Source organism: Manis pentadactyla, chromosome 7, assembly GCF_030020395.1.
Source record: "Manis pentadactyla isolate mManPen7 chromosome 7, mManPen7.hap1, whole genome shotgun sequence".
NCBI classification, from domain to species: Eukaryota; Metazoa; Chordata; class Mammalia; order Pholidota; family Manidae; genus Manis; species Manis pentadactyla.
The window spans coordinates 100,993,325-101,009,653 of NC_080025.1; the positions used below are offsets into that span (position 1 = coordinate 100,993,325).

General features: G+C 34.2%; 1 protein-coding gene across 1 annotated transcript in view; it reads right to left on the bottom strand.

Annotated features, from left to right (window-relative positions):
* Positions 1 to 16,329, bottom strand: part of HIBADH (3-hydroxyisobutyrate dehydrogenase) — a 132,056-nt gene that overhangs the window by 88,106 nt on the left and 27,621 nt on the right. The window contains exons 3-4 of the mRNA XM_036897443.2: positions 13,512 to 13,621; positions 10,222 to 10,343 (exon numbers count right to left, since the gene is read on the bottom strand). Coding sequence (XP_036753338.1) covers positions 10,222 to 10,343; positions 13,512 to 13,621 — 232 coding nt within the window. The remainder of the gene's footprint in view (positions 1 to 10,221; positions 10,344 to 13,511; positions 13,622 to 16,329) is intronic.

The following is a 16,329-nucleotide window of genomic DNA, read 5'->3' on the forward strand; positions in this document are numbered from 1 at the left end:
GGGGTGGATTAATGATTGTGCATTGAGTATTGACCCCCCTATACAGAAATTTATTGTGGTTAACAACTATTTGATCAATAAATATGAGAGAAGCCCTCACAAAATATATATATACATATATATATATATAAACACACTTCCAATTGTAAAATAAATAAGTAACCGGGATGTAATGTATAGCATAAGGAATATAGTCAAAATATTGTAACAACCTGGTATGGTGATACCTGGTACCTAGAATTATCATGTATATAAATGTTGAATCACTGTGTTGTACACCTGAAACTAATGTAATGCAATACTGTTGTCAACTACCCTTCAATAATAAAAAAAAAAAAAAAAAAAAAAAAGACATAGATTTCATAAGGTATACTGGAACTAATTTCACAATGTTTAGGAATCAATAGATGTTACTGAAAAATAGATTATATAAGTAATAGCTTCAGGAGATTTATTTGCTCCTTTCCATTTCACCTTTATATAAACAGCACTAGGCAGTACTGAACTTTGTGACCAGACCCAAGTGTGTCTGGTCTGACTTACATCCTTAATGGCAATTAAAATACATTAAAAATACCCTGGGATTACTTCAGGCCAGACCCCTGCCTTATCCATGCACTTTCCAGCATAACCATGTGAAGAGAACACAGTGTCCCTCCACGACAGGACAGAGACCTGCAAGAGAAATCTTAGTAATGGTTACTTGACTGGAAATTGCAATGCAATTAAAATCTGGCCTGCAGATTTGTTGGAGATGAAGGGATTGCAAAATGCTAGAAAATAAAGTCTTAGAAATAAATTAGGTTGTTCTCAGCAAAAATAATTACTAACAATAAATGACAGCAATAACACAAACACTGTGTGAAGTTGATCACCTTGCCTTTTTAGCCCATTCTTCTATTTTCTTGGGAGACAATTAAAGCTGCCTCAACTATGTTATCTTGGGCAGTGAGTAGGCAGTCTTCTCTCAATGTGCTAAGAACTCATTAACACCTTATATAGGGGCTCTAGTCCCTGACAACTATTGTAAGGGAGTCAGGCAAGCAAAAGAATGCAAAAAGTTTTTATGGGCACCTCTTCTTTGGGACTAATTTCAAAGAAATCCCTGGAATTTATTTACCAAACATTTCTGAACTACTTGTGCAAACTGGAGAAAATCTAAGGCAGAAGGTATCTTCCAGAGACAAAAAGGATACTAAACGGATTCAGGGTAATATTCAGGTAAAACGGATTCAGGTAATCGCATGTAAATCTATATATGGCTAACATAGTTAAGCCATTTCTGGTGTATTGGTACTGATGAATCTCTTATCATTTCTAAGGAAATGGATTTGTCCAACCAACAAAGTTAAAGAAAATTTTATATTTGAGTTACTAAATTTCAATTCCAACCAACTGGGCCAAAGAGAGGCTTATTTTATTTAGTATTTTTCAAGATAGAATAATTCCAATCTCTCATACAACGTCAGTGCCACAAAGTACCTTTAAATTTTATAATAAATAGTTGAAGTTGATAATTTTAAAAGAACTAAAAATCACCATAACAGTACATTTCTTTAAAGGAAAGAACCCACGAAAATGAATTATCTTAATCATGTTAAACTAACTTATTTCCAAACATTAAAAAAATAAAATCTTACTGAAGACTAAATTATAAGAATAAACACCACACACAGTACTACTGTGTAATCAAATAGCTTGTGAGAGCATCAAAAAAACCCTACTGTGATAACTCTTCGTCCTCCCAAGGCAAATTCGGTTATACGAAATTTAGTAAAAGAATTTGCTTTTGGACAGAAATAGCAACATTACAGCCCAAAGCCAAGTAAAATTGCCAAGTTATAAACCTTTCCAAGAAAATGTTTTAATGGAAATGCCAACAGACCTTTAACTGTAATGGCATTAGGTGCCAAAATATAAATAAATTTTGCTTTTGTGATCCCTTTATCATAAATTACATACAGATCTAGTGGAAAAAGAGTAGGCTCAGTGAACAGTAAAGGCCAAGACCGAACATTCGATTTTAAAAACATTAATGGAGGCTATATGAGACTTTCATTGAAGAATTTAGCAAGCAAGCCTAGTGCTCTAAGAGAAACTCCTTAATAGGTTTTGTGCTTACTACTGCATATTCTAAGAATACCTCAAACAAATTACTAAAACTTAACCCAGCCAAATAGAGTATAAAATTTGGTTTCTGGTAGAGAACAGTTATACAAACACATACACACAAGTTCAATTACTTAATTCTGACTTAATCCCTAACTGGAGCAATAATACAGTTTAGCAAATCAATGAGGCTTGCCAGCAAGGAAAGCCTTAGGCTAACCACAAGTGCCACTTCAGAGTCACATCAATTCAAGGTGTCTGTGCAAATCTACAGACGTATCTGGCAATCGGTGAGTTTATTTTTCAATTACTCAAGCACAGTTAAGTGCTGTAATTATGCCCTTGGAGCAGATTGAACAATATTTGGTCATTAGTCACAAACAATAGTTTTTAATTTGTTCTATGTCTAGCACTCATTACACAAGAGAGCTAATCAAACTGGAACTCTAGTAGCAGACCTACTCCACACTAAAAAAATATCCATATATCCAAAATGGTGTAACTAAATAACATCTGACATTAGAGAAGGATTATAACTTTCATAAAGATGTGATTTACACAGACTGATAAATAGATTAAGGCCTCATAGTTTTGAGGCCAGTGTCATGGGCTAACTTACATAAAGCCCAGTTAGCTTTACTCTGATAACCACAAATTATTAAACAAAGGCATGGTATTAGACATATGGCAAGTCAACTTACAGGTGATTCAATTTAACAAACTAAGTGAAACTACCTGCCAAGTCCTTGTGATACAAAGATAAATGTCCCACAAACATATCAAGCTTGTTGATGCCTCAGAGCCCTTACAGAGCAGCTTCCTCCACTGAAATACTCTTCCCTGGACCTGCCCACTCAGATCTCTACTTAAACATCACTTCCCCAGAGAAGACATCCAGTCCTCTCCATGTAAAAGGGCCCTGCCCCTTAGTCTCTGTTTTCCTGTTTACTTTTTTTTCCTACATAACACTCATCATTGAAATTACTTTTGTTTATTCTCTCAATTCCTACTAAACCATAAGTTCCATGAGGCAAAGTCTGAATATCTTTGAACCCTAACTCTAGTGCTGGAACATACCGAGTACATAGGAAGTACTCAATAAATATTTTTTGTATGAAATGAAGAATGAAGCATGTCCCTTACAATCAAGGTGCTGTATAATCAGTAAACAGTATATAATCTTGTACAAACTATATAAATGCAATAATTTTATATGTAAGACATTTCATTGAAGAAAAAAATGAAGACCTTTATTTTTAGTTACTTTTTCTCTCTAAAATTCCAGGTTCTCCCTCATGTCCAAGTGAACTTCTTTTAACACAAGTACAACTAAAAAATGAAACTAAAGGTGACAAGAGAATTTTATAAACAAATCAATTTCCTTTCTTCCTTGTTTAAAGAATATTTACTAAAGAATTATCTAATCAAAGTTCTATTGGTTCCAGTCAGATGTACCAGGAATCACCTAGGAGGTTGCTAGTTGATCTAACATTAATTTTCCATTTCCAAATACCTTCTGTTGCCCCAGAATCTGCTGTTTACAAATCTGGTTCTCTCTTTTAATAACCACAAAGGTGGATATAAGATACAAGTCAAAATAACTATGAATAGCCACCCCAGATGGGACAAAAGACAGTGTTTCTCTACAATGCCTAGCATGTTGCTCTGACCGAACTGCTTATGAGGAGTTCCCCTTCTGGTTGGTATGAATCGGGAATACTGTGGTACTGTGTCATTTTGCATTTTATAACTATTTGCAAATCATTTTATTAGTGTGTTTTGCTAAATTCTTCCTCTAAGTTATTCTGAATATTATTCTACTTCTTTTATCCTGACCCCACCACTTTGATCATAATCACACTTCCCAATGGCATCTAACATTACAATATGACATTTTGAACACATGAAGTACTTACTATCTAACTGATGTTAGAATGTAGAGGTAGTTAGTTAAACTTGAGAGAGAGGTCAATAATCTGGAGATCAATAAGTTGAACAGTTTGATAAATAATTTCAGGAAGGCTCAAAATAGTTAACATTTATCTTTAATTTAAAAAATAGAAGATTCTTGATTCAATCAACTGTAATTTATTAAATGCCCACCAGGAGATATGCACTGCAGATAGAAAGTTGAAAATGACATGGTATCTGTCCTCTCTGGAGTCTGGTAGTAGAATAAACAGGCACAAACATAAGCATAACACAGTGGTCCTTGCAACAACATGGATATCGTACTTTGGCAACACAGAAGAGCATGGAAAATAGCCTTATCATTGCTATATAAGACCCTCTCATCCCTCTGCTATCGAGGATAATCCTATTCAATTTCAAGTCCTTACACCTCAGAACAGATCTTGTCTCAGTCAAACTCAAACATGATAGGGATATGTCAAGATATCACTGTAGTCCATCAATAGATGAATGGATAAAGAAGATGTGGGACATACACACAATGGAAAAGAATGCAGCCATAAAAAGAAAAGAAATCCGCTCATTTGCCTCAACATGGATGGATCTAGAGGGTATTATGCTTGGTGAAATAAGCCAGGTGGAGAAAGAAAAATACAGTATGATTTCACTTATTTGTGGAATATTAAAAAAAAGCAAAACAAGGAACAAAATAGTAGTAGACTCAGACACTGAGAAGTGACTAGTGGTTACCAGGGGGGAGGAGTTGGGGTGGGATAAAAGGGCACAATAATTCACAATCACAGTATAAGTTGATCATGGGGACTGCTGAATCACTGTGATATACATTTGAACCCAACATAAGATTGTATATTAATGATACTTTAATAAAAAAAAGAAAAAGATATCATTCTACTTTCCCTTTTTCTGGGTATTTATTTGATGAAACAGCACCAGTCAGGTGGATCCCAAACAGGAAGGACCCAAAAACCTTTGGTTCTATCCCAACCCACCCACAGAACAAAAAGTCTCCTGATGCCAGTTAATAAACCTCCCAGGGTGAAGTTAACATAGGATTGATCTGAACTCTCTGGGAATCTCCAGATTTGAGAATGATGGCTTTTCAACCATTTCTTTGCAAGTGACTCACAAAGAGATGCTAGGCCTCCTCCAGATTAGAAGCCAGTCTCTGAGCTGCAGAAAAGAAGAGAATTCTCCCCTCACCCTCCAAGGTTTCTCTACATGGCAGTACCTGTCAACCAGCAACACAGAAGAGAGAGGATGAGCCACTGGGGTGGATAAAATTGTTAGAAATGGAGCTAACAGCAGACAACTGCTATGAAAAAGAGAAGGGGCCACCACAGGATGGGACTGAAGGCAAGAAGGCCTGGCAAAGTGTAGGAAGAACCTTAGGTTGAGCTGGGAGAGTAGTTCTAGATCTGCTATCAAGCTGGAGAACCCTGGGCAAGGCACTTAACCTCCCTGGAACTCAATTTGTCATCTAAGAAGTAACAGTCAAATCAAATTATTACTAAGGTCCATTCTAATAATAAAACTCAGTTCTAAGAGCAAAAAAAAAAAAAAAACACTTAAAAGCTAGACATTTTAGACATTTAACATCAGTAGACCCTGAGAACACTATAACAACATTCATTAAAATTTTACCAACTTACTTTTCCAGAGCTTACTAAATAGGGTTATCTCATATCAGCTCACCAGGGTAGCTACTTAGGTAACATTTAGTCATTTGTAATCAGAAATATAAAGACATAAGTCAGGGACCTATTAACAGCAAATATAACTATTTTCTGGACTGGCTTAATAATAAATCTTCATTTTAAAAATGGCAGTGTGGTACAGTAAGTAACAAACATTTCTATATAACTATGGAAATATCAACTACACTGGCTCTATCATTGCTACATAACACTCACCCCAAAACATTTTGACTTTATTTGCTCACAATTCTGTGGGTGAGTAAGTTAGACTATCCTAGCTTGGCAGCTCATTTGCTGGTCAGGCCGGAGGTCACTAATTTAGCTGTGTTCTTCTGGGAGCTGGACTCAGAATGGATGGTCAAGAGAGCCTCACTGGCATGCTCCATGGTCAGCACCTGTCTCTGGCAAGTCAGTCCAGGCTTCTCTATGCAGCACTGGAAGAGTTCCCAGCAGCAGAAGAGGGTAAGACAGTGTACAAAGTGCTTTTGAAGTCCACCCTTGTGTAACATTTGCTAACATACCACTGGCCAAAACACAGGCAATGTAGGCAGTGCATACACAGTATAGATTCATAGATGTAAGTCATCAAGAGCCATTACTGTAACAGTGTACCACATTAGCTCTCAGCTATTTTTAGCCACATAACTGAAAGGACAGCCTTTCATTTAGGAATCATCATTTTCCTCTTATAATAAATTAGAACTTTACAGAAAATAGTATTTGCTAATACACTGGAATATGAATCACGTCCAGTCTTAAGTCTTGAACAAATGATTGGTTTCTACAGTCTAGCTCTTCTAGTCTTCAACTAGAAACTAGTCTTCAACTTTGCCACTGACTTATCTTGAGATAAGTTACTTAGTAGCTCTGGATGTTACTTTCATCCCTGCTAAAATAGGAATATCACCACTTTCTTGTCCTGTCTGTATCACACGGTTGTTTTTCCAACTGAACTCAAACCAAGTTTTCAAACATTTACTGAAAACCAACTACATTCCAGGCACAGAAACTAAAAGGACACACATCCACAATGTATAAGAATGTGAGTAATATTTTAAAAACTGGAAATAATCCAAACACATATAAAGCATGATATATTTATACAGAAGATTACCACAGAGAAGTTAAAATTAATTAACTACATGTAGCAATGTAACAACCATGTAATCAAATACATTTTATGCCCTGCACACAGGCATTAGCCCAGGGAGTAAGTAGATGCTGACATCAAGTCAGTCTGGTTTGTCAAACCACAAACCCTGAAGCAGGGCCACCTCTGTCCAGACAAAGGAAAATCTTTTCTCTTTACAAAGGTGCCTTCTGCTTATCCAAGGGACTGCTTTAGGAGAGAGGAAATGACTCTTGCTACTCCTCACAAAGGCACTGAGTAGGCTAGGCCAGTGGCTCTACCAACATCATGTAGCAACTCGGCAAGACAACATGAGGGAAAAGAGCAGGTCACCGAACACATACTCATTTCCATTCCACTGCTTCAGTGTTCCCAATTGTGTTCAGTACACTACTGTTTAGAGAGAAAAACATGGGCTTAACTATAAGAAAAGCATGGGAATGAGTCACAAAATTCAGGACACTGATTCCCTCTAATCAGGAAGAAAAGAAAACAGGATCAGGAGTGGCACACAAGAATGTCAAAGGTAACAGTAATTAAGGCTCTATCTCTTAAACTAGCAGGTGGATACACATGGGCTCAATGTATACTTATATTGTATACCTTTACGTGTGTGTATATATATCTATGTACATATATAAAATTTCATACATATTTATTTTATATAAACTATATGTATGTATATATACACATATATATACATAGATATGTGTGTGTGTATATATACATACATATATAGTTTCATAAAGAAACAACTGAGGAAAAAAGACTTAATACCTGCATACAAAAAGCTTAAACTCTATCAGAGGAAGAGAGTCAGTGCCTATAAATACAATATAATATGGGTTTTGATAAAGGCATGTACAGTTTGACAGCTTCAAATGGAAATGCCAAATCAGGTGAGGCATGACAAAGTACTTTATAAAGTAACATCTATACTATAAAGTGATAACTATACAAGTATAAAACAGTTATTCACACTGGTTTGAAGATGATAACTGTAACAGTGTATGCATCATTTGCTTCTGATTTTTAAAAAAGTCATATAGAATGTAAATAAAATTGCTTTATTTATAATAAGGATGATGTATAGAGGAGCTGCTACAGGGTGGGTCCAATAAATATCAAAGTAACACTATGGACTGATAAAATGATAAGTAATTATTCTTTTCATTTTACCTACCAGTATAATACTTAGCAGGAAGTAGAGGCAAAGACTGAAGAACCCACTTGCTCAAAAATTGATACAATTTTAAACTCAACTGAGTTAAAAAACTCTTAAAATGCTAATGATAGAATAAGAGGTATGTTTCCGTTTTTATTTTTAGAATACTACTGTACTTATAATACCCTATATAAATACATGTACATGTTTTTTTTTTAATCTAAGATAAAGAAAAGATGAGAGGTGGGGAGAAAGAGATAAAATGGGGGAAATTTTTTAATGTTTTATTCAAATTATCTCAAATATTCTGTATTTTAAGATTGATGAATATAAAATCTCTCTAAAATTGTGGGCCCTTCTTAGGTGTCTAAGCCATGCTTTTCCCCAGTCACTTTTTCTTAATTCTATTTAGTTAAAATATAATGATTCTTAAACCAGGCTATTTAACTTACAGAAAATTTCCTCTATTTTGTTTTAAAATTGAGAATACAAATATAAACTTCCTTTATATACATACTAGCCAATCTCATCTCATAATGAGTATGTGTCAACCAATAAATTTCCACAAACCATCTCTACACAAAGTTTTCAATGTATAATATAGTTCAGATTCAGGTGTATTCACTATTATAAATCAACATTTTAGCATCCTAAAACTACAAACCAGGGTTTAAAAATAGCTTAATAAGAACGAGAGTAATTTCAAGGTTTTAGCACAACAATGACAATTTTTTTAAAGTTATATAATGTTTACAAATCAACTGGTATTCCTCATTATTAAATAATTTCCGATTATACTCCTGAAGTAAAAAGTCCACCAGCAGCAAGATCACATGTCCTATATCAATTTTCACATTCAATTACAGAGCCACTCAAAGAATTGTTCAATTTAATTCCATTCTATTAAAAAACCATACCACCACCAAACTTAAAATTGCTTATTAGTATCTTACAATCAAAGTGCCTACACCTCACTGTAAATTTTTACACCCAAATCCTACTTAACCAATTCAATGTAACAATTAGAGGGGTTAACAATTATTTATACCTTTACATTCAAAAATTGTTTGGGATATAAGATACCTTTACAATAAGACCATTAGGTTCTTTATGAAAAAAAAAACTGATTTAAATTATTATATTTTGTAATTTTTTAAATTCCAAAGCCCACACTCAAGTTTAATGTAATTGGAAAAAATTACATTGGAAAAAAATTGTTATTCCACTGTCTTCTGCTATACTGCTATAATTACATATGCAGCATGTATATATGTATGCATATTCATATGTGTATGTGTGTGTATGTGTATATGGTATTTGATTACACAGTAATCTTGAAAACTTTGGATATTATGACAATATTTAACATAATAATAAGCTTTTAGAATTTTATTAGTGGGTCTCTTTGTCCTGAGTTGATATGATTTTAAAGTATACTAATGTGGTGAAATACATTTATAGGTTTTCTAATATTAAGCCATCTGTCCATATATGAGAATATGAGATAAACCAGACTTGGTTGTAGGGTATGATCTCTTTTATACATGGTAGGATTTAGTTTGCTAATATACTTCTTCAAAATTTTTACTTCTATATTCATGACTGATATAGACTTAAAATGTTTCTAATACTCTTTCCCTCTGGTTTAAATATCAGACTTAAACAGGTCTTGTAGAATGAGTTGGGAAGCACTTCCTCTTTTCTATTATCTACAAAAATTCATACAAAATTGAAATGACCTGTTCCTTGCAATTTTGGTTAACATGTAAAATCATTTAGGCCTAATGTTTCCCTTGTGAAATGATTTTTTCTTTTTCACCACTTCTTTAATTTCTTTAATAATTACAAGATTATTGAAGTGAACTATTTTCTCAATCTGTTCTGAAAAGTTAAATTTTCTGGAAATTGATCTATCCCTACCCACAGCAATTTGGACCAAAAATTTACAACTCTTTAAAACTGACATTCTTTTATTGGAATTTAGAATGAGCAATGAAATTGAAATTTAGAATGAGCAATGTATTTTGAGAGTACTAAATCAGGTTTTTAAAATATTTTTAATGAGAGAATGAGAATCCTATAACAGGTCTAAAAATAACTGGATAACTGGATATATAATGAGTATCAAAAAACTGTCACTGATACTTTGGACAAACAGAAATAAGTGTGCATATATTTCAGTGATCACTTACCACCAGAAACAGGGGCATCCATGAAAACTGCTCCCATTTTCTCAACTTCTTTGGCCAATTCTTTTGAAACTGCAGGATCAATAGTACTGGAATCTATTAATAGTGAGCCTTTCTTCACTTTTCTACATAAATAAATAAAAATATATTTTTGTTAAAACTATGGCTTTATGGTTTTAAAAATACAGTTTACAACTCTGAATAAACATTTCATGCAACTACCCAAAGAATCAGAATCAGCTAACAGCTGCCAGATATCAAGCAGGTCTGTGTAGTATTAAAAACATTATTAGAACTGTTTAAGAATCTCAAATTAATTTTCAGATAAATTGTAGTTCAAAGCAAATCCAAACTCTTTCAAACCAAAATAATCTAATAAATGACAGGTATCCCCCACTTTTGAAAGTTTGCTTTATACCACTTTCCTTTTAAGAAAGGCCTATATTAGTACCTGTTTTTGCTAACTGAAAGAAATTCAAAGAGGATTTTCACTTCTGCAAAAAAAATTGAAAAGTGAAAGTCTCATTCAGCATTTATTTTGCAGTGGGCCATTATAGAGGTAGTGAGCAGTCCAGCAGTCAGAGCGGTGCTGCTCGGCTCCTTCCCCTGATACCTACACTCAGCATCTCAGCACTGAGCTGCTAAAGTTTTGAACTATGTAAGCATCTGTGCTTTCTCTCAATATATGGTGTGCATCCATTAAAAAGATATCTGATACCTAGGTATCAGAAAAGCCAAAGAGTAGTTATATTTTGGGTCTTGGAATGCTTAGAAGTTTTTCCATATAAATTAATGGTAACTGCTTTGCTTTATGCCATTTTGACTTATGAAAGCTTTCACAGGAATGCTCTACATTCGGATAGGGGGAGAAGGCTGTACATGGATAAATTCTGGTTTCAGGTGAAATACATACTAACCATAGTATATAGGTAAGCTAAGATGTAAGCGATTAAAACACCTAGTAATTTTAAAAGGGCTATTTGGTAGGATTTAAATTTTTGTCTGTAAAGTAACTGGGTCTCTTTAAAAAGTAATTTATTTGTCTTTCACATATCCATGTCATTTCCACTATGTAAAATAAACATAAACATGAAGTTGAGCCATTTTCTTTAGGATGGCATATTCTTTAATAACTGCACCTTTTTAAAGACAAAATAAAATACCAAACAGGCAGAAATGAAAATAAAGGAATGGACCTGCAAATCTCAGTCTTGTTTTTCTTTATAGTAAATCTGTATACATACACCTGCAAAGGGAGGAAGCATTCTTTTCATATGTCATATTTTACATCAATTTATTTAAATGGCACTCTATAGTAAGACATTTTTGTACTATAAGTCAGACTGTTTACCTACACAGTTCCCTTATAATCTGTAATTTATGCATATCTTCACTGGCTGGGAAACTCCAACCTAAATTATATTTTATTTAAAGGGCTATGGCTAACCTTTCATTCAAACTTCCTAAAGTTCTTACTATAGATACACTAACCCAGAAGACACTTAGTCATAATTATGATTGGAAAATAATAATTATGATTGGAAAATATGATTGAAAAAATAAAAATATCAAAGGGGAAATAGAAAATCACTGCTAAAAACTACAAAGAAGAGAAATATTTTTATAGAAAAAAATACCACACCAAATGCTTTAAACAACCATTTTAGACATATGAATTGATCTGGTCCAAATACAATGACTTGGATATATTCCACAGAAAAGAAATATCACACTCTATTATAGATCACCTCAGTATGCAGAACTTCACTTTATGTAACCTAAAAAGTAAGAATTAAGTTTACTATCTTAATGATATTAATATTTTTAAGATTTTAAATCTTTAAGCAAATGGGAATTCATCTTCAAGTTATAAAATAAATTACTTATAGGAATGTAAGTACAACATAGAGAAAATGACCAATAATACTTTGATATCTTGGTATGGTAACTGGGGGTAAGTACACTTCTGTGGTGAGCAATTAGTAATGTATTATAATTATCAAGTTACTATGTTGTACATCTGAAACCAATGTAATACTGTATATCAACTATATTCCAATTTTTAAAAATTACACATGCACTGGGTGTGTGGAAATGATTCTGACCCAGAAGAAAATAAAGAATCACCCATGAGAATTAAATTACAGTTCAATACAAAGCCAAACTCCTTCAAGGCACTCCCTAGATGAAACTGCTCTGGTAGCTGGCCACGATATTCCTTAGTAAGTGACATTAATAAATGTAGGATTTTGTCTCCACACAAGTTTTTACTAACTTTTCCTTGAGAGGTAAAGTAAGGCTGTAAGTAGAGCAAACTAGGTAATGAGATAGCCAGGTTGCTTCAGGACCACACACACTGTGGGCCTGAGGGCTCCATCCAGAATGAGTGTCTTTTAACTTTCCCTGAAATATAAACATTTATCTTATCAGTTTTCTGCCTAATAGTCAATTGTCAAGCCCAAGTTTGTTAGTTTTCCAAACCATTTCAATCTCCAAAAACCTCAAATTTCATGTACTACAGCTTCAAAAATTAAAACCTGTCTTTTAGGCCTTCATGTATCCACAGGGCCTACCAGTTTGTTCTAGCTCTTTGCTGAAATTCAAAAACAAAACAAGTTAGGTACAGGAACCAGTAAGACCAAAAAACTAAATTGGGAATTCAACCACTGTCATCCTAACATAACCATAACCACAAGGGTTTGGTTACAGGCAGCAATTAACTGAAAGGTTTTCAAAGCTAGGGAAGCTAGGCACTGGCTAGGAAACTCTGACTTAAATTACTTTTTACTTAAAGAGCTACTGTTAACCTTTAATTCCAACTTTTCAAAGTTCTTATTACAGATGTACTAACCCAGAGGACATACAATAACTTTTTATTATATAATAAAATGTTTAAAAATGGTGTTCTTTCCAATGTTTGGCTTTATTTTTCATAGAAACCTTTTCCCGAATTCTATAAACCATAAGAAAATTATGCATGTAACATCTGTACAGTTTAAAATGCAAGCTTTAAACCTCTCTTAACTACGTTACCAATGAAAGTGTACATTTAATGCAAGAGTTAAAGGAAAGAAACAGAAGCAAAAAAAATGTATTCCCTAAAGTCACAGAGTTGACTTCAGTGAAAAAATACACCCTTTACGAGTGAGAAACCACACCATTTACTTTTAAGAAATAAGAAAACAGTATAGAACAGTTTAACAAACATAACTGTAATAACCTAATAGTTTTAACAAATGTGAAATTCATGAACTATCATAACAAGAAAACATCCACGATTGAGAAATACATACTTTAGAATTCCATTTGCTCCAGAATAAGCTTCTATTGCATTGATACTTGTAGGCAACATTGTAATGATTCTGTCAGCTTTTTCAGCTACATCTGCTGGGGAAGATACTACCTTTAAAAAAAAGTGTGAAGGCACATTATTTAAGTTAAAATGTAAGCAATTTCTAGAGAGCAAGCAGGATCCACTTTTTACCCATGCCACTAACAGTGACAGTGAATAAAAACTAATCTTTGTTTCCAAATGACATACACTAAAAGCTTACTGCCTAAAGTAGACAGCCCAATCCTTACACACATACAGATGCAGTTTCTATGGAATTGAATCTAGTGTTTATTTTTTAAAAGTGTGAAGTGAGTTGAGGGGGAAAGGGCAAAACCCAGAAGTCCTGGGAAGAGAACTACTTCTCATGGATTCCTCCAAGTTAGATTCTTAAACAGCATACTTCTTGGTAGATGCTCTAAGAAAAACATTCTAGTACAACAGGGCTGACAGCTCAATTACAGGATTCCCCAATGATGTGATGGCCAGCAAAATCCCCTAATAAATGCTCAAGCCCAATCATCACCATCCTCCAGGCTCTATTTTTAAGAAAAAAAAAAAAAAAGGCCTGTTTCAGAAGAGAAAAGGTCAGAACAAGGACATGAGCACTTACTGCTCATATGAGCAGCACCATGAAGACTGAGTGTGTGACCTCCCAGGACTCATGTGGAAACTCTATATACAAGAAAGACATATGCAAAGGCATCAAGGTTTCAACCTTCATTTCTGCTTTAATGATGACTATTCACATACTGTAAAGGACACTGCTATGTCCATCCCGTGTATCTGTGTGTGCATGCACGGGTGTGTAAACCCACCTTCACATTCCCCAACCCGCTGCTCTCTCTCATATACACTGTGATATGCCTAGCCAGTCAGTCATCAACCAAAGAGGTCAAAAGAGAGCAGGAATTCACTAGTCTCTGATGCAAACTCTCCTTTAACAGAAAGAATTTACCACTGTCATTGTCACAAAAGTCCCTCTAAAGTCTTTTCCCTCTTTAAAAAAACACAAAGGACTATCAGAAGGATAACTGAAGATTTCTCCAAAGACTACTTTATTTTTTTATTTTTTATTTTTGAGAGAGCATCTCTCATATTTATTGATCAAATGGTTGTTAACAACAATAAAATTCTGTATAGGGGAGTCAATGCTCAATGCACAATCATTAATCCACCCCAAGCCTAATTCTCGTCAGTCTCCAATCTTCTGAAGTATAATGAACAAGTTCTTACATGGTGAACAAATTCTTACATAGTGAATAAGTTCTTACATGGTGAACAGTACAAGGGCAGCCATCAAAGAAACTTTCGGTTTTGATCACTCATTATGAACTATAAACAATCAGGACAAATATGAATATTCGTTTGATTTTTATACTTGATTTATATGTGAATCCCACATTTCTCCCTTATTATTATTATTATTATTTTTATTTTTAATAAAATGCTGAAGTGGTAGGTAGATGCAAGATAAAGGTAGAAAACATAGTTTAGTGCTGTAAGAGAGCAAATGTAGATATCAGGTGTGTGCCTGTAGACTATGTGTTAATCCAAGCTAGACAAGGGCAATAAAACATCCATGGATGCAGAAGATTTCTCTCAAAACAGGGGGGGTGAGGTTCTAAGCCTCACCTCTGTTGATCCCCAATTTCTCACCTGATGGCCCCCCTGCGACTGTGCCTGTCTTAGGTTGTTCCTCCCTTGAGGAATCTTACCCGTCTCTGGCTAACCAGTCATCTTCCGGGGCCATACAGGGAAATGTAAAGTTGGTAAGTGAGAGAGAGGCAATATTGTTTGAAAAGATTAGCTTTTTACTTCTTTGCAGATTTATGCCCTGTGGCTTTTATGCCCAGTATTTGCAAAGACTACTTTAAATGTGTATTAGAAACTGACATATTCTATTAGGAAATGAAGAGATATGTAAGCATCTTAGGAATTGGAATGTCTCTGCTTTTAATGTGGTAGAAGTACATGTAACGTTTTCTTTTTCCCCTTTTTTTTCCTGTTTGATTTTTTTTAACTGATATATAGTAGTTGATACACAATCTTTTTGTCTTTGATGTGCAGTTGATGAAAGTGAAAGAGAAAGTCAAACAGTGTGTAATCTATTATGAGCTAGAAGTACTTACATTTCAATTTTATGAGACTATCAGCTTCCAAATCAAATTCTAGATAAGTACAGTTTTAATATAATTTATAAGTCATACTTTAAAGTTTCAGACAATCAAGTCCTAGCACCTCGTGTATTAACATTAAATGGTAAAATAAGACATCTCAGACCCTAAAACAAAGATACTCTTTTTCATTGTTTTGTTCTAAAGGCAATAGAACATTTTAGAGTCTACAGTGTACCACACAATGAATGTATTTTGAAATAGAAGGGAATTTGCTACAAACAATTCTGAAAAAAACTGTCTTCCATCAAATTACAAAGAAATACTTACATTAAATGAAAACCCAAATAAGCACTGAGATTCAAAAAGAGGTAACTACTTTCTGGCAGAGTTCAAGTTCACTGAAGAAAACATAGCTCAGTAAGATAAGGAGATAAGAAAAGGATAAGTTGTAGGAGTCACAATTCTGTACCCCTGAACAAGATCAATATGGGTTACATAGAGAGCTCCATCTGTTCATCCCCAGTAAATAAAGTAATAAACACTGCATAATGGCGGCATACCTTTTTCCTGCTGTCACAGCTCCATCTCTTTAGATCTTTCTACAGTAAGCCCTGAGGTCTAAGTTAATTTCAGACCTTTTCTTAGGAATCGAGGGTCTCT